Source organism: Mustela nivalis (assembly GCF_964662115.1).
Source record: "Mustela nivalis genome assembly, chromosome: 1".
Lineage (NCBI taxonomy): Eukaryota > Metazoa > Chordata > Mammalia > Carnivora > Mustelidae > Mustela > Mustela nivalis.
The window spans coordinates 125,743,646-125,767,668 of NC_139020.1; the positions used below are offsets into that span (position 1 = coordinate 125,743,646).

Consider the following 24,023-nt stretch of genomic DNA (forward strand, 5'->3'; position numbering starts at 1 on the left):
ACAGTCTGAAACTCAGAAATCCCTGCATACCGATCCAATCCAATCCCTCCATCTCAGGGCTGTGAGTTTAAGGTCCGTGCTGGGTTCCACGGTGGTCATGGAGCCTACTAAAAACAAAACAAAATGAACAGAAAACCTAAATCAAGTAACAGAATGATTTCAGAGTGGGGAGTACCATAGATGTACCAGATGGGTACAATCCTTTTAGAGTCTGCAAAGCCCTTTCAGAAATGTATTTTCAATAAATCCTCTCCACCCTGTGAGGTATCATCCCCATTTTGCAGGTAAGTGCAATGAAGCCAAGAACAGTATCGACTGTTATCTACTGAGAAGTCACTCAGTACCTGCTATGTGTGAGGCAGCACCCTGGATGTGGGCAGGACCTTGCCCCTGCTTTTAAGGAGTCTTTAGGAGAGACAGAAATAAGCATGGTGTGGTCAGTGCTTTGAGAGGAGCACACACAGGGCATGCCAAGAAATGAGAAGCTCTCTTAAAGGTCAGGTGCTATCTCTGGTCAGGAGCTGGGGGAAGGCCTTGCCGACAAGATAGCAGGGCCATGTGAAAGTATGGGAAGAGGAGGCTGACCCCGGGGGCAGCACATACATAGGCACGAAGGGACAGCGTGGTGCATCTGGGGAAGAACATTTATCCATCAGAGCACTTGCACAGGGCCAGGCTTGTGCTGGGTCATGAGGTCCCCACCACAACCAGACAGGCAACGCCCTTGCCCTCAAGGAGCTTACGGGTAAAAACAGATGATAAAATCATAGATCAAAGGGCCCCTGTATGCTCAGTAAAGCATCTAACTCTTGATTTCAGTTTAGGTCTCAATCTCAGGGCTGTGAGTTGAAGGTCCGTGCTGGGTTCCACGGTGGTCATGGAGCCTACTTAAAACAAAACAAAATGAACAAAAAACCTAAATCAAGTAACAGAATGATTTCAGAGTTGGGGAGTGCCACAGAGGGAATAACTCAAGGCGGTGAGCTAGAGAAACTGGGAGAAGCTGGTCAGAGGTCTCCTCAAGGTGAGACCTTAGAGTGCACCCCTGATGGCAAGAAACCCCAACCATGGGTGAGGTGAGAGAGGGATTCCAGGCACATGGCAAGGACAAGGCCCCTAACAGGCTGAAGCTGGCTGCACTGGAAACATAGAGGAGGGAGCATGGCTGGAGCACTGTGGACGAAAGACGATGCACTGCACGAGGCAGGCAGGCCCCATAACCAAAGGCTCTGTAGGCTCTGGGAGGTAATTCAGAGTCCTTCTGAGTGCAACAAGAAGCCTCTGAAGAATCTCAAGGGAGGCAGCAGTGACACCGTTCCGCTTACTGGGGTCAGGAGAGGAAGGGATGCCAGGTAGGAGGCTCCTGCCGGCATCTAAGCGAGAGACTGGGTTAGTCTGGACAGGGTGGAGGTCCTGGAGAGAAATGGCTGCATCTGAGAGAGGTTCTGGAAGCAGAACTGAAAGGACCTCCTGATAGCTTGCACACAGATGCACTGCCTGTGTCCCTCAGATTTTGGTGTCCTTCAGCACCCCTGGCCCTGCCTTCTGCTCTTCTCTCCCTACACACTCTCCCTGGGGACCTCATCAGGTGGACTTCATCAACTCTCCCTGGTTTCAAACACCTTCTGCACACTGAGACCGTCGTCTCCCCTTTAAAGATCTCAGAAAGGCAGAGGCTGAGCATTTCCATCTGACGTTCCACAGGCACCCCACACCTAAAACCAGCCCGTCCCCTCCCCCCGCCTCTCTCTTATACTTATGTTCGGAGCAAAAGGGAACTTCCTGGAAAAATTCTTTTGCCTCTGTACACGCTAGCAGCCTGGCTGGCTAGTAAGCAGCAAGGTCAGGCCATTGCCCTGGATTTGGATCAGTCTGCCTCTGAAATCCAGGCTTCTACTACATACTTCTTATTTTATCTTCAACTTGTATCATAAAATCTTTATTTTAATTAGTCTATAGCTAGTCACATTTAAGTCATCAAGAGAAAATATCACTTTAAAAGAAATATTAATGTGAGAAAAAAAAAGGCTAGCAAAGTGGTTTATTCTTACAAGTTATTGCTGGAAAAAGTTCTTCCAACAAACCAGTGCAGTGAAAATGCCTCAGAAAAGTGTCAGTTTTTCAGGTTTCTTCACAACAGTGTTAGGATGTCTCGTCTTCAGATTTTCTGTATGTTCGTGCTGTGAAGAGCTGCTACTTCCGGGTGGCAGTAACTCTTCAGGGTCTATTTTTATTTCCAAGTTTGTGATTTTTTTTAGAGGCTACTTTAGGGTCGTGAATTGTTTCACTGTCTTTTCACTCTCTCTTTTAAGTTCTTCAATATGGGCATCTAGGCGCTCTAGAATATGATGTGACCTCAGCTCCTCCTCTTCCAAAAATCTGGTAGCTATTGAGCCAAGAGGCGATACAGGCAAGGGACACTGCAGGAGAAACCAATTTTGACATACATAAGTTGAACAGTATGCTTCTCACATATATTTTCATGCTATTTTCTAACCAGAAATGTTAAGAGGTGACTTTCAGAAAACTACTTTTTCTTCTGAAGAGATATTTGTTTTTATCCGAATGATAAAACTAGTAAAGAGGAAGGAAGGGAGGGAGAGAGAGAAGGAGGGAGGGAGGGAGGGAGATGTCCTGGAAAAATTACTATAGACCTCTTCCTTCCTGACCCAAATTGTATAAATGTAAAGTGTTAAATAAATAAACTAGTCGTGGATCTGAAGAATATCTGCTTAGGCTTTGTAAAAAGTACACATATAGCCTTTAATAGCCTTTAATACCCCAGAAGAGAGCATACTTACTGTCTGTTACTGCAAATTCACTTTTAAAATCTGAATACGTTACTTCGATTTTAAAGTACAACAAACTACTGATAACATATTAGATACCAAGTGAAATCAGTACTTTCCCACCTCCAAAACCTCAGTCCATAATCCCTCATCTGAAACTCCTGGGCCATGGTGTTTCAGAATCCAGAGCTCATAAAGGGAATATAGGACATGCACCGCACACAGTCCTTCCTCGCACACCGTCATTATTTCTAGAGTCACCTCAAACAATGAGTTACTGAAAAAAGCATCACTGCTCCTTGGGGAAACACACACACACACACAATCATCCTAAAACAATTCATCCTGGTAGAGTCAATTTTCTTTATTTTACAAAAAGAAAACGAGGTTCAGAAGTGTGAAGTGACTTGCCTGAGGCCATTCCACTAGTGGGTGCCAGAGCTGGGATTCCAACCCTGTTCACCAGGCCCCAGAGCCCACGCCCCTGATGCTACACTGTGCTGTCCCCACTTCCTCCCCAGTCTGGTCACCTCTGTGTGACAGCTGGACAGAAGGGCAGAGTGCCACCTCGGCCAATCTCAGCTGGGAATGCACAGGTCTGGGGATTCAGATTTCTCACAGCTCTGCGCACAACCACAAATGACCGTAGGAGTCCCTCAAGTATTGACAGGGGGTTACAAATAGTTTAGTAGGTAGGCAATTCACAAACACAGAATCCATGATTAACAAGGATCTACTATATTACCTTATCGGAGTCTGAGGTAACGTCCCATAATCAAACATATTGATATTTCTGAAGTAAAATGCTAAGTAGAAATGCTAGTAGAAATGTTAAGTAGAAAAATAAATTCTACACATATTGCCACATCTGTTCAGGTCAGGTCAGGTTTTAGTGCCAATTAAGTTTTGTGCCAAATGGAGGACGTTTTTGGATTTCAGAATACATGTAAGTGAAGCGGAGACTTACTTTAAAAAGGAAAACAGAACCTCTCCATGGACTTGTTGGTACACTGAAAAGTCACAAATACTGAACCTCCTCAGGTGTGGGACCACTAACTGGGGAGGGCAATGACTGGCCGGAGGCAAGAGTTTCCAGTCTGCACGGCAGCTGCAGGAACATGAGGTCAGCGCAGCGTCGCCTTGTGTGGTACTGAATCCGTGCTCTGGACGCATCAGACCACTTCCTTCCTCCGCCTCCACCCACCCTTCTCCCTTTCCCACAGCTCCTCCCTTCCTTCTTCACTGTCCAGACCTCACGACTATCCTGGCATCCAGAGACACTCCTTGAACCAATCACTCCAATTACAAAATTGATCTTCTCTTTTTGAAAAAGGCAGGAAAAGAATTTACAATTAGGGTTAAAAACAAAGGCATGGCTATCAACTTTCAGAACTAAGATGTACTTCAAAAAGTAATCACAGCTGAATGTGTCTTCGCAAGCAAAATCCTAAGACAGAAATACATGAGAAAAATACAGAGTACCTGAGATAGAAAACTAGTAAGAAAGGAACCAACACACCCCCTCACCCTCCTTTATCCTTCAAATAAAAACTAAAACCAAACTAAACAGACTTAATAAATAATAAGATGAGAAAGTTTCCATACCGAAGACATAAACTCCTCTTGGTCATTTATACTCTCAGAGACAGTGTCAGAATAATTGGCTTCGTTTGTATCTAGCACTGAAGGCAGAGAGTTAGTTTTGTAGAGAAAGTGAGAAGGCAGAGAGACAGAACTGCACGGGGTGATCTGAGAACTCAGGGGGCTGAGGACCCCAGACATGGGCTCTATACTATCCAACGCTTGTCGTCTCGGAAAATGAAGACCTGTTTTGTAGTGCTCAGTCTTCATTCCATCATGTCTGTACGGGCCATGGGTTGGCCTGGATAGCAGATTAGAAAACAGAACAAATATAAATTGTAGTGACTTCTCCCTTTTAATACAGAAAGTATTAAAAGTATTAACTGTTACAGGAAGTTAAAATAAAGGAACTTAAAAATAAAGGAACAAGCTAACCAGTTTAAGGCTGTAACTTATAAAATGAGCAGCCCACTCAGACTCCCTGTTCTTCCCATCCATTCAGGCCCACATCCAATCCCCATTGCCAGGCCCCGGCCCTCACACATGGACAATACAGTGAGAAAGACAAGCTGCCGGAGTCATCTAGTGTGTTTGGTGCTAAAGCAGAGGGAAGTACTGTGCACAGGGGACCTGGTGTCAAGCTGGCAGTGGAGGTGAGGCATCTGCACAGGCTTTGGTAGGTTGGTAGGAAAACACTTGAGCCATATAGTAAGAGCTGAAGCCAGGTGGGTTTTCCTGGAATGCTCACTTCTTATGGTAACAGCTTATAATTAATTGACCAAAAATACAAAGGAAGCTTTCTTAATATAAAAAAGCCAATTCTGGGGGCACCTGGGTGGCTCAGTGGGTTAAGCCGCTGCCTTCGGCTCAGGTCATGATCTCAGGGTCCTGGGATCGAGTCCCGCATCGGGTTCTCTGCTCAGCAGGGAGCCTGCTTCCTTCTCTCTCTCTCTGCCTGCCTCTCAGTGTACTTGTAATTTCTCTCTGTCAAATAAATAAATAAAATCTTTAAAAAAAAAAGAAAAAAAGCCAATTCTGACTTCTTATGGTACCATTGGGGGTTCAAGCGGTGGGAGGCAGCATGGAAAGGCTCGGGGCAGGGAGGACACTGTTTATATATATGTCCAGAGTGTGTGAGACTCAAATCTGAATAAAAGTGCTTTATAACCCTCCTCCGCCACTTTGTGACCTCATAGTAGCTTTGCTTGTATACACTGTACTTAAGAGTCAAACATAGAGCTGTTTGAGGAAGATTTAATTTCTGTGAGTCTAAAATTACTCTCAAAGAAATGAGAATTATAATGGTACACATCTTAAGTAAACTGTGAAGAAATTTTACTTGAACTCTGTGTTCTTGAACTCAGGTGCTCTGCCGTGTATCGGTTTAAAGATCCTGTCATGGTTTTTTTTGCACATCTGAGTAGAAATTTCCAGCTTAGACTTAGTATCCATCAAATCTTTCTGTAGTTGTTGATTTTCAGACACTAATTTATTTAATGCCTCAATATAATTCTCCTGGAGGTCTGCTAGTGAAATCTCTTTTGCCTAATGAAAAAGAATACTAGAGTTACTTAATTTGTATAAGAATACTTGTGATCTGTGATACAGCTGGTAGGAAATTACTTTTTATTTTATTTTTTTTAGTTGTATCTAGTTCATCTATGGCTTTGCTTTGGTTAAAGTGACTATTTGTGGCTGGGCCCCTCCCTTATGAGAAAACAAGTGTTGTTTCTTACAGTGAGTGGGAGTGGAAAATGAGGAGCATGATGGGCTTCCCTGATGTGCCAAGGAAGATCTAAGGAGCTAGAGGAAGGCTGGAACTCAGAGGGCGGAGAGCTACAAGAGAGAATCAGAAATAGAAAAAAGAAAGAAAATAGCAGCATGGGTTCTTCCAGAGCATCTATGGAAGAAAACTGAGAGACCTATTTCAAAGAAAGACATCTGAACAGAAGGTTCAGAAAAGGAATTCCAACTGGCAGGGACAACTTTTAAATAAGTGCTCTCTGGTCTTAAGGACTTTTACTTAACATCAGCACCTGTTTGTGGTACGAGAAATCAATTTGAAGTACACAGCGAGACAGCATTCAGGTGTAAGGTAGGTGATCCTATTCTGATCTGGTCTGGGTTCTGTGATCCTGAATTTTACTTTTCTAGGTGTTTCCTGGTATTACTACCTGAAAACACAGTAGTCTAGACCATTTGTTTTTTCTCTAATGACAAAATATTTTGTTAGCATTCTGAAAAATTACGATAATTTTCTCTGGAATTTAATATGATATTTAGCTTGATCTTTTCTATAAAGAATTTTCTGATAATAAGTTGGTCGAAGTAGTTTAACAGAATTGCAACATAAACTTTAAAATGTAGCCTTTGACTATCTGTATACCAATAGTGAGAGTAAGTCACAGAATTTTTTAGTAAGTTGTCAATGCCAGTTAAAATCTCAAAAAAAAAAAAAAAAAGGCAGGACATAAGAGTAAATGAAAAACTACTGTCAATTTTTTAAAGGTGGCAAATAATTTTATCAGAGCTACTGTTTTCATTATTAAAATAATTAGATTATTTCATTAAAATAGTTATTTAATCCAAACATCCATTTGTAAAAGTAATTCTACCTTCCTAGGTGGTAAAATGAAAAAAGAAACTTTCTAAAAATTATTCTTCATACATACAACATGTTCACACTGTGTATAATTTCAAAACCAGAGGAAGTTTAAACTGCTTGATGGGATTTTGACCAGTTAGAGTCTGATGTTTGATGTCACTGAATATACATTTTTTATAAAAAAACAGGGCTTTGCTTTTGGCAGTCATCTTGTAAAGTTTTCTCAAATTAATTGTTTTATTAACAATTTTAAAAAATTAATGTGAGAGGTAATATAAAAATTGTGTGCCAAGCACATGCTGGGCTGTGTGAACAAAGGACAGGACTATCACTGTTAGATGGGAATTTCAGGAGAAATTAAGCTCAACAGAATCTCTGGTCATAGTCTGGTTTCAGCACCCCGAAGGGTTCCCAACTCTTAAATATGAACAGGTAATCACTGTATAAGATAAGATTCTCTCAATCAGGTATTGCCAGCCAAATCCTGAGCCTTTTGAAGTTTCTGTGGTATAAATCAGGTTGATCCTTGGCTTTCTCCATACTAGCTTCATATAGGCTTTACAGGGGTAAATAAAATCTCCTCCCTTCCTTCCTTCCTTCCTCTCTCCCTCCAACAACCCCTTACAAAGGGTTTAGCTGCTCTTTCCTCTCCTCTTTTTCCCTTCCCTTGTTGGTTTGCACTTAAAAAAAAAATCCTTTCATTACAGTGTTAGAGGGATTTGGGAAGGAGCAAGATCAGATGCGTATTTTCATCTGCCACCTTAAATGACATAATATTTCATAGTATAGACAGCCACAAATCAATCATCCTTCTACAGATTAACATTTAGTTTACTTCAAAATTTTGTACATTGCAAATAACACCAAAATGGCTATTTCAGCACATTTGCTCCTGTAGGATGGATTCTTTGGGAATGCAAACTGATATGACCTTTCTGGAAAACTACTCTGCAATAATTATCAAAATCAGAAATGCACATGACCCAGAAGTTTATAGGCTATATATATTTACAAGTTTAATGGATATTGCTAAATTGTCCCCTAGAATGGCTATACCAATTCACTTTCCCATTAACAGAGCACAAGAGCCTGTTGCCTTGTATCCTCGCCAATACTGGCTATATTCATTTTTAAAAATCATTGTCAAGCCAGTTGGCAAAAAAAGTATTTACCTATTTAGTTTTGATTATTAGGGATGCTGAACAGCTTTTCTTGTTTACTGGATTTTTGCATTACTTTTATGAATTATCTCTGTTCTTTGTCCATTTTTCTACTGAATTCTAATGTTTTTATTATCTTTCCAGGAAATCCTTACATTAATATATTAACTTTTGTCTATTTATAGACTGTTTCCCCCAGTCTACTAGTCTTTTTTTATGGAGTCTTTTGCCATCCACAAATTTTACATTTTAATACTGCAAAATTATTTATGTTGTAAAGACGGTTTATAATGCTAAGATAATCTTATTGTCCCAAAAGATTATAAAAACAGTCCCCGATATTTTCTTTTACTTGAAATAAAGTGTTCATTTAACGTTTTGCACTTTCTTCCACTACAGCCTCCATAATCCATGATTGTGAAATTAAAACTACTTAGTAGTGAATAGGGGTGTTGTGTAGCCATTCGGCTCTGGGGCACAGAGTCTCTGAAATGCAGAGAGAAAAAATTTCTACAATCTCTGAGCATTTGACCTACATTAAGAAGAAATGGGTCAGAATAGATGGGTCATTTTGCAAATTATAAGGATTTTATAACAAAATAGCTGAAAGGACATCCATACCGCTTATGAACTCACTGTAACTAAGCACAGTCTCCCCGTTTCACAGGAGCTGGTACACACTACTCGTGCTCCCCTACTACTTCACTCTCAATCTCTTACAGCCAAGAATTCTATCTGACTCATCACTGCATCCGTCTCATTACCTATGAAAATACTTTGAACACAAAAGATTTCAGAATATTTGACTAAATGAATTATATCTTATAGAAATATAATAAAAGGCAAATTATATAAAAGATGATATACTTTATAAGAAAAAGATATTATGAACATCATTGTAACAATAACAATAATAGCACCTAACATTAATTGTGCACTTACTAAATGCCAGACACAATGCTAAGCACTTTATGTACATGCTCCCTACTAAGATCACAGACTGTACATGTATTTTGTCATATATATAATATATAAAGATCTGCCAGTTGCTGAAGTGGGGAGTGGTATTTTGCCCACTGCCATCAACTGTCTTGACTTCTTTTTATTTGAGCAAGTTTCTGCAGAAGGATCATTCCACAGTTTGATCCTTACTCTCTCTTTAAAATATCAGTATTTACAAAGTGATTTTTTTAAAAGACTTGGATAACAGATAAACTTAAGTTTCTATTATGTACCTCGTGTAAACCCAATTCCAATTTCATCACCATTTCAGAGAGATGACGATTTTCTAACTTGAGTGACTCCATCTGTCCTAAAATCTCCTGAGGACGGAAAAGCAGAAAAACAAACAAATACATCAAATGCATCTACAAAATGTTTCCATATATCATTTTCCTTAGGCAAAGATGCATTATTCATTCATAGAAATATATTAATATGTTAATAAACATATAACATATCTATATATATAAATATCTTTCTAAAAAGATTTTTTAATGGCACCTGAGTGGCTCAGTTGGTTAAGGTCCTGGGATAGAGCCCTGAATCAAGCTCCCTGCCCAGCAGGGAGTCTGCTTCTCCCTCTCTCCCTCCCTGCCACTCATGCATGCATGGTCTCTCTCTCAAAGAAGTAAAATCATCAAAAAAATTAAAAAATAAAAAGATTTTTTAAAAAGATGTGTCAAGATGTATTAACACACATGTATTTAAAATATAAGATGAATGAGTTCGGGGCACTCGGGTGGCTCAGCCGGTTAAGCAGCTGACTCTTGATTTGGCTAAGGTCACAAACTCAGGGTCCTGAGATCAAGCCCCACATCTGGGCTCTGTGTCCAGCAGGCTGTCTGCTTGAGATTATCTCCCTCTCCCTTTCCTTTGCCCCTCTCCCTGCTCGTGCTCGCTCTTTCAAACCAATCAATCAACCAATCAATCTTTAAAAAAAAAAAAAAAAAAGATGACCACGTTCCCTGGTCAATCCCTCCCACTCTCCAGTATTAGCCTCCTCTCATGCAGCTTCCACCTCCGACATCATAGGGACTGCACTCCTTTCACAAGAGACTACAGACAACCTTGGAGATGTTGCAGGTTCAATCCCAGAGCGCCACAATATAGCAAGTATCACAATAAAATGAGTCAAATAAATACTTTGGTTTCCCCGTGCATATAAAAGTTATGTTTACACTATACTGTAGTCTATTAAGTGTCCAATAGCATTATGTCTAAAAAAAAAAATGTATGCACTTTAATTTTAAAATACTTTTTGGCTAAAAAATGCTAACCCCCCCGCCAAGCTTTCAGCAGGTTATAATTACTGATCATGGACTGCCATACAAATATAGTAATAATGAAAATGTTTGAAATCTGCGAGAATTACCAAAATGTGATAGAGAGACATGAAGTGAGCAAATGCTGTTGGAAAAATGGTGCTGACTGACTTGCTCATCACAGGGTTGCCACAAACCTTCAGTCTGTGAAAAATGTAACATCCGCAATGTGTAATAAAGCAAAGTGCAGTAAGAGCAGGTGTGCCTGTGACTTACTCTCCCTCCTCACTCTCCTCAGCTGGTCTGCTCCACCATTGCCACTTGAAACAGGCTCTGGCCTTCTTTGGTTTCCTGCTTCCTTGATGAAAACTATCCAGTTTTCTTCCTCATTGCTACTTTTTTTTTTTTTTTTAGCTCTATTCTAATGCCTTTTTACCCTAAATGAGTAGTTCCCCAAGTGTGGTTCAATCTCTGTCTTCATCTCTGCTTTCTCACCACATTTTCTAAGTCTCTCAGGGTGTTTCAAATGCCTCACCCTGATTCTAACCTTGAACTCCAGGTCTTCTGTGGAATTGACTATTAGATATTTCCTACAAACATCCAGCCTTAATCTCAAAACAGTGTCTGTTCCACCAGGTTCCCTATTTTGTGTTACTTTCAAACTCAGTATCTTCCTGAACCTGCTCCCTATCTTTTCTCTCCTACACTAAAAGGCATCACTTTCTACTCAATCGCCCACAATGCAATCCTGAGTGACATCTTCCCCTAATTCTGTCTAACTCGCCCTCCCGGTTCAATCAAATGCAAAGCCCAGTCAATTTTACCAGCTACGTATCTCAGAATTCCTGCATTCCCCTCGACTTCCCCTGCCCACTGCTCGAGCCACCATCTTACTGCTGTAAGAGCATCTGAGTGGTCTCTCTGCCTCCTTGCACACTCTCCATATCACAACCAAGAGAACCTTGATGCCTCCTTACAGCCATTCCCTAATGGCTTCAAGAGAACACTAAGCCCTTCCCATGCCAGCAGGGATTATCAGAAGCCAGTCCCTGCTTCTCAGTTTCCTTCCTTGGGGCACTCACCCATGTGTACTCCAATCTGTTCCCGTGAACACATCACATTCTTGCTATGCACAACAGACACAGCCTCTTACTCTGTACCCACTCTCCCCTCCCCACCAATCCTCACAGAATGCTTGTGAACCAGCACACCTCAGCCCACTGCAGGAGTCTAATAAAAATTTGCTGAATGAAATACTGTGGAAATTATATTTACACTGAATTCAATCTTCAAAAATACTTGAAATGAAGAGTTTTTATTCAAGCTTCACCTTGTGTTCTACGGCTTTTGCTTCTGCCTTTTGTATCTCTGCTTTGAGTCGCTTTTCCATGTCAGAGGATGAGCTTTTGGTGGAAGCAATAGTGATGTCTCGCTGGTGTAACTCTCGAGTTAGCTGTGAGATTTCCATCTTCATTCCTTCTAATGCCGAACTGTAACTTTGTTCAGCCTGTAAAATCTGTTCTTTCAACTACAAAGAAACAGAAAGGAAAGCATAAAGAATAAAAAGAAAGCACACAGACAAATATGTCAATAGTTAAAATAGTAGGGCAATTTTTACCTTACCCCAAGACATGAATTCTTTTCCTTAATTCAGTCCACAGAAAATTAGTAATTTACCAAGCTGTATGTCTACACTGAAGGTCAGATGGCTACACCCACAATAACTTATTAATCTCAAAACGGGGAGAGATGGTTTATTCAAATGCTGAGAACCTGTGTCTAAGTCCATGCGCGCATTATTTAGAAGACAGCTCCTGTGCACTTCATTATTTTTTTCCCAGCGGCAAAGCTAAAAATTTTGTTTATATGGCTTCCTTGTCCACAAAAGACAACAGAAAGGCAAGAGGAAGAAAAGCTAGAAGTAATCTCAAATAAGTGATAAAAATTACGAGTCAACAAACACACTAGCTGGGGCCCATGAATGCAGACAGACAGCTCTGCACACCTCAGCAGCCAACGAGGATACTGAGTACACCACGGCGCAGAATACATACCCTGAACAACCATCTTCAGTCTGTGAAAATATTAAGTGCTCGTTCATATGAAACCGTTTTGAAAGCAAAAGAGTGTAAATCTTTTAGAAAGTTTTTCATCAAAACATGTTTAAAATAAAGCTTAGAGTTCAGAGAGGAGAGGCTTCAACTACCTCAAGAATGCTTCTATGTCATCCCTGAGGATGACAAAAACTTTCCCTAAGCACGCTGCAGGTGTGTGTCTACTCCCGAATACCAAGTGGCTCCTTGAACCACATTTTTCTCTCATTAAACATAACTCCTGTGACCTTCCAACCCACAGCTCAGTCCACTAATACATACAACTTGGCGACTGCAGACAGGCAGATTTTTACCTTCTTAATCTCTGCCCTGTACTCATTGTTATGTACTTCCATCTTCTTCAATTCTTCATATTTTTCCATCAGTTCTTGGCTCAGTTGTTTACATGTTGCACTCACAGACTCTAAGCTGTGTAGGAGACAAAAACATGATCACATATTTCAAAAACCCTGAAGCCCACAGATTCAATTATCTAACTTACCTTTTGTTGTCCAAGAATTATCTTAAATAGCACCTCCCACCCCCAATTTAAAACTCATTTCCAATTTCCTCATCAACAGAGGCAACTAAATCCAATTCAAACTTTTGGGGATATTTTTGATTTCTGTGTTTATCTACACCCTTTGCCTATGCTTAAAATTTAACTGGCTATAAAATTCTGAAGATTACAGCAACTTTACCACTTTTCTCTCCTAAACTGGATAGGAGTTACCATCGTAATTCTAATCTCTACCATACTTGATTACAATTCCAGCCTACACAAAGCTTCCACTTGTCACCCTTACTTAGGAATCAATCCCTCACCAGATATGAGAACCAGGGGCACCATAACTCTCAGATCTCACCACTCACTTTTGCTAATAAAATCCTTTTGCTCCTTTCTCAGGGAATATTTTGTTTAAACTAAACAATACAAATAAACTATTTAATTTGGGTTCCTTTTTCTTTTGATAAAAAAATTTTTTAAAGTCATTTTTATTACTGAACACTGATTATTACTGAACACTGGTGTTTATTTCCATTTATCTCAATTTTACCTATTTCTCAATATCCTAGAATGCTCGCTTATTTGGTACTAAATACATTAGTACAGTGTGTCAAACACTGAGGTAGAGAGAGAAAAAAATCACAAGATACTCTTGTCCTAGCTACTGATGGGAAAACTGAGGCTTAAAGAGGCTAAGGGTGTAAGGTCACACTGCAAGTCAGAAATAAGAAGTAGGTCCTTAGAGTCTGATGGGAGCACAGTAAAATATACTCACATGTAAGATACTAAAAAGTCAATCAATGGACAATCTATGTTAGAAAATATAAATTTCAGTTCCAATATCAAAAAAAACAATAAAGTTTGGGGCAGTTAGGTGGCTCCATCAGTTAATCAAGACTCTTGACTTCGGCTCCAGTCATGATCTCAAGGTTGTGAGATCAAGCCCCATGTCAGGCTCTGCACTGAGCGTGCACCCTGCTTAAGATTCTCTCTCTCCCTCTCCCTCTGCTCCTCCCCACAGCCACTCACAGACTCTTGCTCTTGATGGCAAAATAAAATAAAGATAAAGAAAATAAATTTTAAAAATAAACAAAATAAAGCAAGGGCTTTATTTTATTTAATCTAAAGTGTACACACCTGGGGCGCCTGGGTGGTTCCATTGGTTAAACATCTACCTTGGCTCAGGTCATGATTTCAGGGTCCTGAGACTGAGCCTGGCATCAGGCTCCCTGCTCAGTGGGGAATCTGCTTCTCCCTCTCCCTCTGCCTCTCTCCCCAGCTGGTGCCACCTCTAATTCACTCTTTCTCTCTCTCTCAAATAAATAAATAAAATCTTAAAAAAAAATAAAATAAAGAATACACATCCACCTCAATAATGATAACCAAGAATATCTTAAGTATTTCAAGGTGCAAAACAAATAAAGCAAAAAACAGTGTCTGCATGGTATTTAATATGTAAAGAACATATCTGGTGGTTTCCAAAAACAGAAATAATAAGTAAAAAATGTAAAACTTAAAGATAAACTTGAAAGGGTAAAAGAGCAAAATGTTTGTTGTTTGTTTGCCTAAAGGCTAACAGTTCATATATTTTTAAATCTTTTACATACAGAAAAAATTAGTTTACAAATAACGACATTTCATGTTTAAAACAAATTATCAAACTCTTCCAAGTCACAGAGTTTAGAAGTATGACAAACAGAAGTTCACAAGTACGATGATGGAACAGGTGAGCTGGGTATGCTCTAGCATAGCTCAGGATTCGACCAACACCAAGGAAATGATCAGCAGCACTTCGGGAAAGAAGGAAGAAGCACCATGTGCCTAGTGTGCCCTCGCTGAGAGCGGCTCCAGTGAGATAGCTGGTACAGGGCAGAGCCTAACTGGAAACATTCTACACAGGCAAAATGCAAAATTAAAATTGGTATAGTCAGTATAGAAAGCTCTTTTGAAGAATCTGATTTTGAAGGAGAGCAGAGAAATGTGGGAAGAACTTGCCAGGGATATAGGATTCAAGGAGGGTTTTAATCTTTTCCCAATATGGGAAATATTAAAGCCTACTTTATACCAGCGAGAATGATTCAGCAGAAAGGAAGAACTTGATGATGTAAAAAGAAAATTAAAAACTGTGCAAACAGGACGATAGTGAAATCTTAGGGGAACAGACATGTCATCTATCAGCTCATGTGTTCTAACAGACTACAGGCACAGATGCAGGCAGACTGGTAGATTTGGTGGTAGAAAAATTAGGAAACTCTCCTTTCACTGCTTCTGTTTTTGCAATGAAATAAAAAGTTAGGCTATCTGTGGATGCTAAAGAAAAAAACACTTATTTTTTCACTAAGACTACTTATTTAAAGATTTTATTTATTTCTTTAAGACAGAGAGAGCGAGCACAAGCAGGGAGAGGAGCAGAGGGACAGGAAACTGCCACCAAGCATAGAGCCTGGCATGGGACTCCATCTCACAACCCTGCTATCATGACCTGCACCAAAATCAGGAGTCAGTTGCTTAAGTGACTGAACCATGCAGGTGCCCCTTCACTAAGACTATGACATTAGTTTACTTTATCAATATGATGATCAAGAATCATTTTTAGCTACTTGAACATTCTTGAAATGTGTACGTAATTATCTACCTGCCTTCCAAACGAGTCACCTCTGCCTGCAGAAGTTCTTCACTACTGTGGGTGAAATCCAGATGGGACAGCATGTTGCCTAAGTCCCCCTGCTCTTGCAAGGTGTACCTCCTTTCGGCCTGTGACTCCTCCAGTGACCTAAAGACAGAGGAGGGCTGTTAAAGATCTCTGATCTTCACAGATAAAACAATGCACAATCAGTTCATGTTTCCCACTTGTTTTTGGTAATGAAACTCTTTGGAACTCTTCAGCTTGTCTCCTGCTTCAGGAAAAGAACACTTGGGAGAATAAAGAGGCATCAGATGATGCTTCCCAAAAAAGTCAGGAGCAGTTAACTCCTTTTTCAACTGAGATTTGACCTGTTTTTCAAGGAAAAAGGCAAAATGACAAAACTTTTTGTTTCCACTTGATACCTTGAGCCAAAAAAGCTGAAAAAGTTACAGGAAAGTTCTGGCAAGTACAGAAATGTATACCAGACTTAAATCAAGCGAAAGGAGCATAGTTCCTTCTATTACTCTCCACTACAAGCCTCACGGAAATAATTCCTACATAGAAATACAATGAGGTGAAGGATTTTTTTTAATGAGCTATCTCGATAGTTGCCTTATTGATGATGTTGATGACAAGCAGCCACTTGTCATGACCTAGTCTACCAAGAAAGGGAGGCATTCCAGGAGACATGGACCACAATTCCTTCCACATTTGGAGTTTTACCAAGAGTATAGATTGACCAAGTGGTTTCTACTTTCTAACATTACAGTCTTTTCATTAGGGACCCAAACTGGAGGCAGAAAAAAATTATAATGGTATAAAAATCTAACTCAGAAATTAAAGGTGAATAAGAAAACGCATAATGCGATCAAACACAAAATTATGAATATATAATAATATTAAAACTGGTTCTCAATTTCAAAACTCCAAGTGGATGTAATTAATATTAAAGATTAATTATACCTTACGGTCTCTAGTGTGTGTTGAGTGTCAGTTGGCTTTAACTTTGCCTGTAGCTTCTCCTTTTGCATTCTTTCCTCATGCATGGAATTTTCTTGAGACTGAAGTGTTGCTTTCAATTCTCTCTTTTCTTCCTGGAGAATCTGAAAAATAGAAAAAAGTCAGATGTTATTACAATTTTTCTATTTCATGAGAAAAGAAAGCCAGAGAGTCAGACTATAACAGGTACAATATTAATAAGGCTATCAATGTCTGATCCATTAGCTAGGGAATATGGAAGAATCCACAGATTCTCGAACCAAGTTCAAGGTTAATTTTCTTTAAGTTCTTATTTAAATTCCAATTAGTCAACAAATGATGTTGGGAAAATTGGACAGCCAAATGTAGAAGCATGAACTGGACTACTTTCTTACACCATATACAAAAATAAACAAGAAATGAATGAAAGTCCTAAATGTGAGACAGGAATCCACCAAAATCCTAGAGAACACAGGCAGCAACCTCTTTGACCTTGGTTGCAGCAACTTCTCACTAGACATATTGCCAAAAGCAAGGGGAAAAAGGGCAAAAATGAACTACTGGGACTTCATCAAGATAAAAAGCTCTTGCCCAGCAAAGGAAACAAGTCAGCAAAACTAAAAGGCAACCCACAGAATGGGAGAAGATATTTGCAAATGCCTTACCAAATAAGGGGCTACTGACCAAAATCCATAAAGAACGCATCTAACTTAACACCCAAAAAATAAAAAATCCAGCCAAGAAATGGGCAGAAGACATGAAGAGACATTTTCTCCAAAGAAGACATACAAATGGCCAACAGACACATGAAAAAATGTTCAACATCACTCAGCATCAGAGAAATACAAATCAAAACCACAACCAGATACTACCACACACTGGTAAGAATAACTAAAATGAACAACTCAGGAAAGAACAGATGTTGGCGAGGATGCAGAGAAAGGGGAACCCTCCTACACTGCTGGTGGGAATGCAAGCTGGTGCAGCCACTCTGGAAAACAGTATGGATGTTCCTCAAAAAGTTGAAAATAGAGCCATCCTATGACCCAGTAATTAGAGTACTAGGTATTTATCAAAAGGATACAAACATAGTGATTTAAAGGGGCACATGAACCCCGATGTTTAAAGCAGCCATTTCCACAATAGCCAAAATATGAAAGCTCAGATGTCCATCAACAGATGAACAGATAAAGAAGATGTGGTGCGTGAGCACACACACACACACACACACCCTGGAATATTACTCAGCCATCAAAAAAAAAATGAAATCTTGCAATTTGCAATGATGTGGATGGAGTTAGAGGGTATTATGCTAAGCAAAATAAATCAGTCAGAGAAAGACAAATACCATATGATTTCAGCCATATGTGCAATTTAAGAAACAAAACAGATGAACATAGGGGAAAGGAAGGAAAAATAAATAAGATGAAAATTGAGAGGGAGGCAAACCATAGAGACTGTGAACTCTAGGAAGCAAACTCAGGGTTAGCTGGAGGGGAGAAGTGTTGGAGGGGAAGGGATAGTTGGGTGATGGGCATTAAGAAAAGCACGTGATGTAATGACCACTGGGTGTTATATGTAACTGATGAATCACTAAATTCTACCTCTGAAACTAATAAAAAGATAAATATAAAAAATGCTAGTTAGTTAACATATAATATAATATTGGTTTCAGGAGGAGAATTCAGTGATTCATCACTTACATGTAACACCCAGGGCTCATCACAAGTGCCCGTCACCCAATTATCCCCTTCCCCCAACCCACCTCCATTCCAGCAACCCTTAGTTGTTCTCTATCTATAAGAGTTTCTTATGGTTTGCCTCCCTCTTTTTTCCCCTTTGCCTATGCTCATCTGTTTTGTTTCTTAAATTCCACATATGAGTGAAATCATGGTATTTGTCTTTCTCAAACTTATTTCACTTAGCCTAATACACTCTAGTTCCATCTGTGTCATTGCAAATGGCAGGATTTCATTCTTTTTGATGGCTGAGTAATATTTCTCTCTCTCTCTCTGTGTGTGTGTGTGTGTGTGTGTGTGTGTACACACTCCACATCTTCTTTATTCATTCAGTTAATGGACTTTTGGGTTATTTTCTCTTAAAAACATGCATACACACATTTCACTAACTATAGTAATTTAAAAACAAACCTCTAATAGTTTTTCAGATTCCCTCAATTTTTCTTCTTTTTGCCGCTGCTCTTGCATAACAGTCATATTGGTTCCAACCAAGTCATTGACCCTCATGGTGAGGCGCTCTATTTCCAACTCATTGGCACAGATAGTATCATTGGCCCGCTCCAGCTTACTGCTCAGGTGTTGAATTTCCGACTGGCTGGACAGCTCCACAGACTCTAATTTCTGTTTCCGATTGACAAGCTGAGCCTAGAAACACAGATTATCAATAGACAGAAGTGAAATAATAAAAGAAGAATTGATGAATAAGGAAGACTAAAATAAAGTGAGTTTTACTGCCAAAAAACGTAAAGCATTAGCTTATTTATAATAACCTACTCATGACCCAAAAAACCCATTCATGATAAAAACTGGGACTAGAAGGGAACTTTCTTAACTTGCTAAAGATGATCTAAGAAAAAAAAAAAACTGTACAGCTAACATCATACTTAATAATGAGAAACTCAAAGCTTTCCCACTAAGATCAGGTACAAGTCAAGGATACACTTCTCACTACTCCTTTTTAATATCAACTGGATGACCTTGCTAACGCAATAAGGCAAGAAAAGGAAATAAAAGGTATACAGATTGGAAAGGAAGACACAAAAGCTGCCTTTGCTCAAGGATAACATGATAGTCCATGTAGAAAATCTGAATCAACAACAACAAATAACTCTCCTAGAAGAATCCTCAAAAATTAAAAATAGAACCCTACCATCTAGCAATCCCACTATTGGGTATTTACCCAACAAATAAAAAACACTAATTCAAAGAGACATATGCACCCCTATGTTTATAGCAGCATTATTTACAATAGCCATGCTATGGAAGCAGTCCAAGTGTCCATCAACTGATGAATGGATAAAGAAGAGGTAGTATATATACACAATGGAATATTACCTATGAAAAGGAATGAAATCATGTCATTTACAATGACAAGGATGGAGCTAAAGAGTGTAATGCTAAGAGAAGTAAGTCAGAGAAAGATTAATACCATATGATTTCACTCATGAGTAGAATTTAAGAAACACAATAAAGAAGCAAAGGGAAAAAGAGAAAGAAACAGACTCTTAATGACAGAGAACAAACTGATAGTTACCAGAGGGAGAGGTGGGTAGGGAGATGGGTTAAATAGGTGATGGGGATTAAGGAGTATACATATTGTGATGAGCACTGGCTGATATATGGAATTGCTGAATCACTATGTTGTACACCTGAAACTAGTATTACACTGTATATTAACTAACTGGAATTAAAATAAAAACTTAAAAAGAAAAAAAAAACCCTCCTGGAATTAATAAGAAATTATAGCAAAGTTGCAGGATATAAGGTTAATATACAAAACTCAATCACTTTTCTATATACCAATAATGAACATGTGGAATTTAAATTAAAAACATGGTATCATCTATATTAACATCTAAGTATGAATATAACTAAATAAGTACAAGATCTATTTAAAGGAAACTATAAAACTGATGAATTAGATCAAAGAACTAAGAAAATGAGGAGAAATTCCATGTTCATGGATAGGAGAACTCAACACTGTCAAGATGTCAGTTCCTCCCCCTGTGATCTATGGATTCAACACAATCCCCATCAAAATCCCAGCAAATTATTTTATGGATATTGGCCAACTGATTGTAAAGTTTACACGGAAAGGCAAAAGACTCAGATTAGCCAACACAATATTGAAGAAGAAGAAAGAGTTGGAGGAGGAGTGCCTGGGTGACTTAGTGGGTTAAGCCTCTGCCTTCGGCTCCGGTCATGATCCCAGAGTCCTGGAATTGAGCCCCACATCAGGCTCTCTGTTCAGCAGGGAGCTTGCTTCCCCCACCCCTCTCTGCCTGCCTCTCTGCCTACTTGGGATCGATCTCTCTCTCTCTGTCAAATAAATAAATAAAATCTTAAAAAAAAAAAAAAAAGAAGTTGGAAGACTCATGCTACCTGACTTCATGATTTACTATAAAGCAATGACTATTAAGACATCAAAATACCAGTAAAAGAAAAGAGAAACGGTTTAATAGAACAGAATAGTGAGCCCAGCAATGGACCCCTATAAACAGAGTGAACTAATCTTTGACAAAGGAGCAAAGGCAATACAATAGAACAAAGACAGTCTCTTCAACAAATGGTCCTGTAACAACTGGACAACCTTAAGCAAAAAAATAAATCTAGACAGAGACCTTCTAACCTTCATAAAAATTAACTCAAAATGGATCATAGACCTAAATGTAAAATGCAAAACTATAAACTTCTAGGAGATAGCATAGAAGAAAACCTAGATAACTTTGGGTATAGGAATGCTTTTTTAGATACGACACAAAAGACATAAGCCCTGAAATAAATAACTGAACTTGATTAAAATTAAAAACTTCTACTCCCTGAAAGACAGTATCGAGAACAGCAAGACAAGCCAGGGGCTGGGAGAAAATATTTGCAAAAGACATACCTGATAAAGGACCATTATACAAAATATATCAAGATTAAAACCCAAGAATAAGGAAACAAACGACTCCATTAAAAAATGGGCCAAAGACCTGAAAAGACATCTCACCAAAAAAGATATACAGATGGCAAATAGACATATGAAAAGATGATCTACATCATATGTCACCAGGGAAATGCAAATTAATACAATAATTACACATCTATCGGAATGACCAAAATCTGGAACAGTGATGATACCAAATGCTGGTGAGGATGTAGAGCAGCAAGAACTCTCATACATGGCTGGTATGAATACAAAATGTTGTAGGCATTTTGGAAGACAATGTGGTGTTCTCTTACAAAATTTAATATATTCTTACCATATGATCCAGCAATTGTGTTCTTTGCCATTTACCCTAAGGAGTTGAACATGTATGTTCACAGCAGTTTTATTCATAATTGCCCAAACTTGGAAGCAACCAAGATGTCCTTCGGTAAGTGAGTGGATAAATAAATTGTGGTACATCCAAACAATGGAATATCATTCAGTGCTAAAAACATGAGCTATCAAGACATGAAAAGACACGGAGGAACTTTAAATGCACATTAATAAGGGAAAGAAGCCCATCTGTAAAGACTATATAGTGTATGATTCCAACTATATGACATTCTAGAAGAGGCAAAACTAGAGAGACAATAAAAATATCAGTGATTATGGGGATGCAGGGCAGGAGAAAGATGAACAGGGAAAGCACAGAGGAATTTTATGGCCGTGAAAATACTCGGTATGCTATTACAATGATGGGTATTGTCATTACACATTTGTACAAACTCATACAGAGCAAAAAATACCAAGAGGAAGCCCTAAAGTAAACTATCATGTGTCAGTGTAGGGTCATCCCTAGTAACAAAGGTAGCATTCTGGTGAGTCATGTTGAGAATGGAGGAGGCCATGCATGTATGGGAGTACACAGGAAATCTCTGTACCTCCCTCTCCATGTTGTCACAAACAGAAAACTGCTCTCAAATAATGAAATCTTAAGAAATCATATAATAACTACCTTGAGAAGCGGTAAGAAAGAACTGAGAAGGGAAAGGGATTCCTCAGGAGAAGAGATGCTGCCCACCTACTATAGGAACAGCTGCATTATTCTCCCACTAGTGCAGAAGTCTAACTGCATCTGAGTCATCACATAAGAAAACTGGATTCCTCTCCTCTTTATATCACAGGAAATACAGGAACTATAATGTATTATTTTATTTCTTATGGAAGCTCATAAATTGGGTTTTTTTTTCTTAAACACTAAACTTCTTAACTTTCCAGGTCAAATTTTCCTTTCCCAGAACATGTTACATGTAGTTAATTATTCTGTATTTTCAGATACATTACAAACATGCATATTCAGACGATTCAAAATGACTACAAAATGTTTAAATCTGGGGTGGAGGGAACTGAGGAATTTTGTTCCTTGAGAAAAAAGGTGCATGGAGGAGAGGAAAGATTGGTTCTATCATCAATATTTAGACAATTCCTGAGCTAAAATACTTAACTAAATACGGTGTATCTCAAATTAGTTTCTTTAAAAAAAATTAAAATTAAAAAAATTAGTTTCTTTCAATGATTTATCTACTGAGGTACATTGATTAAAACTGGTTAGTGACTATCTCACAGACCTATAGTATAAAAGTTCCAGCAGACTTCGATAATTCCTAGGTTGTGTATCCCAGCTATCCTAGTTTTTAGTTTCCAACTTTCTAGCGTTCACAAGTTTTAATCCTGCATCCAGATAGGTACTTCATCTAAATACTGAAGACAGACATGAACTGTCTGTGTAAGTAAAACTGTCTTATCGTAAATATTTTTAAAAGGTAAAGGTATCCAGTTTTATTTTTAGCAATTTAAATGGAAATGTCTCTAGGAAATCAATCTGCCATGGATTAAAGATTTTACTGTATACTGTACAGGACCCAAATCTTATACTATGATCACATAAAGTAGATGCTCAATAGTGCCCATAAGGCAGAGGAATACTGGAAGGAGAAAGGTGAAGAAACAGACAAATAGTGTTTGTAGAAATTACAGATCAAGATTCCGGTGTAAAGAACCAAAAACTTCTTACCAGATTCCTATAACAGTCTGAAAAAAAGAAATCAAATAGGTTTAGGTCCACAAGAATAACTGCCGAGCATGCAACTGTGTCCAAACTTTTAAAATGCAATATATACATTTTCTGCCTCAAGGGAAACTCTTATAAAGAACCCTGTACAGAAAAAATAACTGAAGAGACTGGGTGAGGGTGCGGAGGAGAGACTGGAGTCCAACTTGCTGAACCTTCCCGACCCCATCTTAAACTGCACAGCCGCCCTGGGCCTTGGCAGAACAAAGCTAGAAAGCCTCTGCCCAAATGGACACTTGAGATGAAAGACAATACGTAATTACAAAACACTAGCATTATGTGTTTAACACCGCAGTAGCAGGCGCCTGGGTGGCTCAGTCGGTTAGGCATCTGCCTTCAGCTCAAGTCATGGTCCTAGGATTCTGGGTTTGAGCCCCACTGGGAAATCTGCTTTCCTCTCTTCCTCTGCACCTAACTCTGCTCTTGCTATCTCTCTCTTTCTCTCTCAAATAAACAAAATCTTTACCTCTTTCTTTTTTACTTTTTAAATGTGACTTCTAGAAAGTTTTAAGTTACATATTATTCTCATTTTATTTCCATTGAACAGAACCACACTAGAATATCTCCAAAATACCTCTTCTAAGACTAACAGAAACAACCATATAAACTACTTACAAAGTAACAATTATTTCTCTTAA

The 24,023-nt window shown here is 39.0% G+C and overlaps 1 protein-coding gene across 27 annotated transcripts in view; it reads right to left on the reverse strand.

Annotated features, from left to right (window-relative positions):
• Positions 1 to 2,024: 2,024 nt before the first annotated feature.
• Positions 2,025 to 24,023, reverse strand: part of CEP63 (centrosomal protein 63) — a gene marked incomplete at its 5' end in the record, with an annotated part of 54,926 nt that continues 32,927 nt past the window's right edge. For 10 of the 27 annotated variants that reach the window (XM_082743719.1, XM_082743716.1, XM_082743737.1 and 7 more), the window contains 9 exons: positions 2,025 to 2,420; positions 4,395 to 4,671; positions 5,710 to 5,915; positions 9,371 to 9,457; positions 11,730 to 11,927; positions 12,807 to 12,921; positions 15,636 to 15,773; positions 16,590 to 16,729; positions 18,755 to 18,988. In XM_082743719.1, coding sequence (XP_082599845.1) covers positions 2,262 to 2,420; positions 4,395 to 4,671; positions 5,710 to 5,915; positions 9,371 to 9,457; positions 11,730 to 11,927; positions 12,807 to 12,921; positions 15,636 to 15,773; positions 16,590 to 16,729; positions 18,755 to 18,988 — 1,554 coding nt within the window. In that variant the 3' untranslated portion in view covers positions 2,025 to 2,261. The remainder of the gene's footprint in view (positions 2,421 to 4,394; positions 4,672 to 5,709; positions 5,916 to 9,370; positions 9,458 to 11,729; positions 11,928 to 12,806; positions 12,922 to 15,635; positions 15,774 to 16,589; positions 16,730 to 18,754; positions 18,989 to 24,023) is intronic. The other 17 variants (XM_082743730.1, XM_082743728.1, XM_082743726.1 and 14 more) reach the window with 4 other exon arrangements.